The sequence below is a fragment of the Quercus lobata genome, chromosome 6 (assembly GCF_001633185.2).
Source record: "Quercus lobata isolate SW786 chromosome 6, ValleyOak3.0 Primary Assembly, whole genome shotgun sequence".
In the NCBI taxonomy this organism is placed as follows: Eukaryota; Viridiplantae; Streptophyta; class Magnoliopsida; order Fagales; family Fagaceae; genus Quercus; species Quercus lobata.
The window spans coordinates 26,951,356-26,957,591 of NC_044909.1; the positions used below are offsets into that span (position 1 = coordinate 26,951,356).

At 38.0% G+C, this 6,236-nt stretch overlaps 1 protein-coding gene across 1 annotated transcript; it reads right to left on the reverse strand.

Moving 5' to 3' along the window:
• Nucleotides 1-645: 645 nt before the first annotated feature.
• On the reverse strand, nucleotides 646-4,822 carry LOC115994653 (receptor-like kinase TMK4). The gene is made up of 2 exons (XM_031118869.1): nucleotides 2,255-4,822; nucleotides 646-1,521 (listed from the first exon to the last, which is right to left on the reverse strand). Exons 1-2 carry the CDS (start codon nucleotides 4,530-4,532, stop codon nucleotides 1,007-1,009), a joined length of 2,793 nt encoding a protein of 930 aa, XP_030974729.1. The 5' UTR covers nucleotides 4,533-4,822; the 3' UTR covers nucleotides 646-1,006.
• Nucleotides 4,823-6,236: the final 1,414 nt, after the last annotated feature.

Below are 6,236 nucleotides of genomic sequence, written 5' to 3' on the forward strand. Positions count from 1 at the left end.
GGCCTGCATCAGAAATATATATATAAAAGAAAAACGTTTCATGGTGTAAACCATATTAACAAAGAATTTAAAGTACAGAAACTTGCAATTTGCTAGTAGACAGTTCAGAAACAGATTTCTCAAAAAAGAGCTATGCTGTTACATCGTCATGTTCCACCATAAAGCAAAAAGATTATTTGGCATCAACTCAATTATATATTGGTCTTTTGACTTCTACTTTAGGCCACCGTTGCGTATCTTAAATCTTAATGTATCAATTCAGCTACTAATAAATACCTATCCAAATAAATAAAAAAGGTCCCACAACATGTGCAGGCTGCAACATTACAAAAGTCGTCTACACTTTTCAAATTCCCTAACATGCGCCGCTATGAACGCTTTCTCATTCCACCTGCTACTCACATTACTTGCACAGACTTACAGCCACAACCCCACCGAACCCACTTTCTCTATAAATAAAACTTTTTTTTTTTTTCCTTACATAAAAGATCACATCTCAACAAAATCTCTTTGTATTTTTGATAGTCAAATCAAAGTAACCCCTTAAACCTTGCTGCAGCAAATAAAAGAACCCTTAAGTTTTATTTAGACAGCTTTTAAAGAGTCATTCAAAATTTCAAACAAATCTAAATAAAAAAGAAAATATTTCATCACCCAAACATGTTCAGAGCAATAAATGTAACCAACCTTCTATTAAATGAAAACATTAAAAGAATATCATACAAATCTGTACCCTTTTTTTTTTCTTCCTTTCTGATATCTCGACCTCGACCATCACCAAATGAATTTGTTAGCCTTAAAAGAACAAACTGGAACAGCATAATGCATCTATATTTTCCAGGTTTTGTAGAATAATAACAAACAACAATAACAGACAAAAAAATCTTGGGACACCCTTAGGTAACCCGCTGGACCAAACAGCTTTAGCAACCAGAACTTTTGTCTCATATCTTCATCATCCCAACTTTACCTCTTCTTACCCCCCTTCTCCCTCTCTTCCCCTTTCTCATCGGCAATCCATTGAATCAAACGAGTCTGCAAACCCTGAAGGTTTCGAGGGAATGCTTGATTGAGTTTGGGAGTAGGATATATCATTAAACATTGTTGAAGTACCTTCATTGGCTTGCCATCTTTGCAGAGCTTGAGGAAGGCTCATGTCTAGGTCAATGCCACAAGCGTCCTCTTCTTCATGAGAAGTTGGTTTCCACTGCTCTACAAGAGGACTTAAGATGTTGACTGCGTGCCCCATATCAGGTCTCTGGTACGGCTCACGAGCAGTGCAATGACCTGCCAGCTCAGCCACTTTGTATATGCTCTCCATGGTCTCCTCATCAGGGTTAAGATTTTGGTCAATGGCCTTGGGGATGTTCTCCTTGTTGATTAGGATCCTACGGAACCATGTGACCAGATGAGACCTCTCATCTGGCATGGTATCATCTAGTGCTCTTCTACCAGTAATCAGCTCCATCAAAACCACTCCAAATGCATAGACATCCACTTTGGTCGTCACTCTTCCAGTAGCTGTTGACAAGGAAAGAAACCGATCAGGCTGACTTGCAGTAGTCCAGTATAAGTGGTGATAAAATGTAAAGGCATGAATGTCTTAAGTGACTGACTGGACCCTTCTTACAAATCAAAGTATCTACCTCAAGCAAGTTCAACCAGTGAAGTTCATTAAACCAGACAGATAATTCACAGCAAACATTAGTGTCAATGTACGACCACAAATGACTCATAGACTCCATATGACACAAGCAAATGAAAAGAAATCATCTCACCCAAACCAAACAAAAAATCGAGTGAGAATTGTTTTGACCAAGTAATCATATGGAAAACTGGTCATTGGAAAACGAAATGCAAATTGCCAAAGTAATCATATTACTTATAGTATCTTCCATTGGTGATTAAGGCTTCAAAAATTCTGCAAAGGTAATGCTCTCTGCAAAGTCTAATATCTTTGACAATTCCCATGCTAATGCTATCTGTTCCCACCCTTTTCTGGCTTTAAAAACAAAAAGCTAAACATAGAAATACTTTTTCTTGGGAAGTAAAATAATTCTCTTATCATAAAGATAAAATAGCATAAAATGTATGCATACACAACGTTCATGGATTTCATGAGCAGAGTTTTACAGATTTTATAGTTCTAGATAAATTATCATAAACAAAAAGTGGTGATAAATATGAAATTTAAGCAACACCAGGAATGATTCAATCAAAACAAAAGAATATAGAAATCACAGGCTTAGCCTACCTGCATATTCTGGTGCAAGATACCCGAATGTCCCAGCCAACCGAGTCTCTACAGAGTACTTCCCATCAGGCGCATGTTTAACCAGACCAAAATCTGCAACCTTGGCCCTCATATCATCCCCAAGAAGTATGTTGGAAGGTTTCAAATCTCTGTGAATGAAACTTTGTTGTGCCAAACTGTGCAGGTATTCCACTCCGCGCGCCACATCCAATGCTATTGTAACCCTCTGCTTCCAAGTAAGAGGAGAACACCCATTCTCATGGCATTCGAACAAATGCTGCGTTAATGTCCCCTGTGGCATATACTCATACACCAAAAGCCTCTCGTTGCCATTGATACAGTATCCTAAAAGAGCAACCAAATGTCGATGTCTAACTTTAGTAAGGACTGCAATCTCCGCCTGAAATTCATTCATTCCTTTGCTACTCACTGCCACAGATTCCATCCTCTTCACAGCAATCTTAGTCCCATCATGCAATTCTCCTCTGTAAACAACTCCAAATCCTCCCCTACCCAAAATGTTATCTTCACTGAAATTGTTGGTCACCTGTCTTAAAACTTGGATCGAAATCGCAACATTCCCACCCTCAAAAACAGGAAGCTCACTATGATCACCACTACTCTGGCTCTGCAACTCACTCGGCACACCTCCATATCCATTTGAATTCGATACACCACCCGTTATGCCAATAGACTTAACAACTTCCTTACCATTTTGAGGATTTTCCACCCTCCCAAACTTCCTATGCCTCCTACTGACATAACACTTAATTGAAACAAACAACACAACCACAACAAATATGATCACAGCAATAACTATACCAGCAATCATACCATGCGAGACGGAAGTGCCACTCGATCCCATTCCAGCCGGATTCCCACTGGGCGATGTGCCATTTGAACCCGACGGAGAACTCCCTCCACTTCCAGAGCTCGGAGTATTCTTCCCAATCAAAGGATTACCGGTCGTAGTTAGCTTCACGGAATCTCCAAATTTCGGTATCAACCCAGTAAGGTTATTGTTTGAAACGTCGAGAACCTGAAGGCTTGTCATGTTGGTTAAAGCATCCGGAATGGAACCCGTCAAATTGTTATCATTCAGATACAAATTCCTCAACGATGTGAGTTTTGCAAAGACAGACGAGATCGTCCCAACGAATTGCTGCTTAGCGAAATTGATAGTGATAATATTCCCCTGTGAATCGCAGATAATGGAAGTCCAGCTAGTACAAGCATCGTTACCTGTCCAAGAATTGGCTAGCTTGATTGGATACCCAAAAGCCGAAGCGATTTCGAGCAATGTGGTCACTTGGGGATCACAAGGACCTGGGGTGTTCTTACAGAAGCTATTGATACCATCAAGACTGTGAGTGGTCACGCTAGATGGGAACTGTGGGTAAGGCCCTTGGAGCACATTGTTATCCAAGGAAACGTTTCTCAATGTGGGAATTGACATCAATGAAGCTGGGATAAGGCCTGTGAACTGGTTGTCTCTGAGCTGAAGATCGAACAAACTTGTACAGTTTGACAAGTCTGGGATGGGACCAGTGAACTGGTTCTTTTGTAGCCACACTTGGGACAACTGGGTCATCGACGACAACACGTCGATGGTACCCGACAAGCCGTTTTGTTGGTTGTTGAGCCAAAGGTTTTGAATCCCGGATCCCCCAAAGGATTTAGGTAGAGTGCCAGTGAGATTGTTGTAAGAAAGTCGGAGATCCTTAAGACTCGGGAAGGAAACAAAGATATCTGGTAAAGACCCAATAATGTTTGCATTGCTAGCATAGAAAGTGACTAAGCTAGTGGCCTGAGTCAACTCGGTGGAGATGGTCCAAGGTGCAAGATTAAGGTTTTGGCTCAAGGTTAAGATCTGTAAGCTTGTGAGTCCTTGGAAGAAACCTGAAGGAATGGAGGTGAAATTGTTGTTGTCAAGGTAGAGTTTTTGGAGAGAGGTGAGGTTGGCAAGGGAGGGGAGAGGTCCAGAGAGCGAGTTGCCTTGGAGAGAGAGAGTGGTGAGTTGGGTGAGAGTGCCGAGATCGGAAGGAAGAATCCCTGTGAGAGACTGAGAAGCTAAGTTGATGGAGGTGACACGGTTGCTTCCGTCGCAGTTAACGTTTTTCCACTTACAGCAGTCTGTGGTGGCGGACCAGCCGCTTGGGGCGGTGTCGAAGGAGGCGAGGAGCTTGGCCATGGCTGCGGAGTCATCGGCAGATGAAAGAGTTAGAAAGGAGAATATGAAGGTGGAGAGATAGATCAGTAGGGTTCTCAGCCTACCCATTTTGAGAGACTGATGTGTACGAGAGAGAGAAAAAAATAAATAAATGAGTTTTTGAAGTTTGGTTTGGTTTGGTTTGGTTTTGGTGGTGGTGTGTGTTGGGATTTTTTTTTTTTTTTTTTTTTTCCCCCTTTTTTGCGTACACACTACATACAGACAGGGAAGGTGGAAAGTGGGGAGGAAGGTGTGTTCTGTTGCGCTGTGTTCCGTTCCGTCTCTGTTGGAAAATGTGTTTTGAGTTGGGACTTTGGAGGAAAGGTCGTGCTAGGGTCACATGGATGCCTGCTGTGTTTCATTTTCATACAAGCAGAAGAAAAGAAATTGTGAACTTTTCATTACTTGGTTAAAGATAAATAAGGGTTGCCAGAGTTTTTTTTTTTTTTTTTTTTTTTGAGATAGTTTTAATTTGTATTTAGTAACCGTTTATTTAATTTTTTGCTAAAACCTAAAATTACTATAAATAATTATAATAGATAAAAGTTAAATAACATAAAAAGTAATTTGTGTGGAACTCATAAATAATAATAAAAATAAATAATTTTTTTAATAAAAATATTGTTAAATAAAAATGATAAGTAATTCATATGAGATTGGCAAATAATAGAAAAAATAAACAATAAACTAGTTTATAATCAAATCTCAAACTATTACTTAACTTTGAGAAAAAAATGACACTGAAGAGTAAATTATAAAATTCTCTTTTCACTTTTTCATCTTTTCATTATTATATTATATATATAAAGGTATAATAATAATCTATTTTAGAAAATGATTTTATCTAACTTAATTTTCTTTTTCCTTTTTTTAAAGTCTATTTTTAAATTCCATGTCTTGCCAAGTGCCAACTAAGCAGAGGCGTACAGGTCACGGCTTGATAAGTCATGGCTTGGTTTGTTTTGTTGCCATTGTTGGGGAGTATTTTTGTGAAGATATGTAAATGATGCGTAATGATGGAAGATCAAAAAAAAAAAAGTCTAGACAAACAGAGCAATTAACGGCTTAATCAAAGTAACTGTTAGGTTAGACTAGCATTTCATATATCATTATGATTTAAAGTCAAGGGTATGCCTCCTAATCAAATGATCCTTGGTTTTGAGACTTTTTTTTTTCCTCAAAGAAGAGCGAGAGATGCGTTTGAGCTGATTGTATGCAAGTCTGATGTCCATTTAAAATGGACTAATTCTCTCCTATCCAAAAAAAGTAGTAAATAAATAATTCTATATAAATAGAGTATTTTACTACTCTTCAATAAATAAATTGAAGCCTCTGATAGTTGAATAAGATCTGGGGTTCAAACTCTGCCTATATTAAAAAGCAACTAATGTCTTAGTTTAATAATAAAAAACTATCATCAAGACTGAATATTATAGATTAAAATTCTCTAAAAAATAAATAAATGACAAAATTTAAGTACTATACCTTAGATTTTCCTCTTAAAATTCAGCTATATGGATACTTTACTAAAAAATACACTTCCATCCCATGATAAAAAATCCACATAGTAAAATTTTAAGAAATGAACCTAAGAAACAACACATAATCACTGTTCCTAAATCTTACTCATAAATAAGTAAATTACAACCATCTTATTGCGTAATCTTCTCAAAAACAATTATTGCGTAGTATTTTATTCGACCCATTTTGTTAGTCTTGTTTAGAAAAACCAATTATTAAATGGTTATCCTTAAATTCTTTTTCTTCACTCCC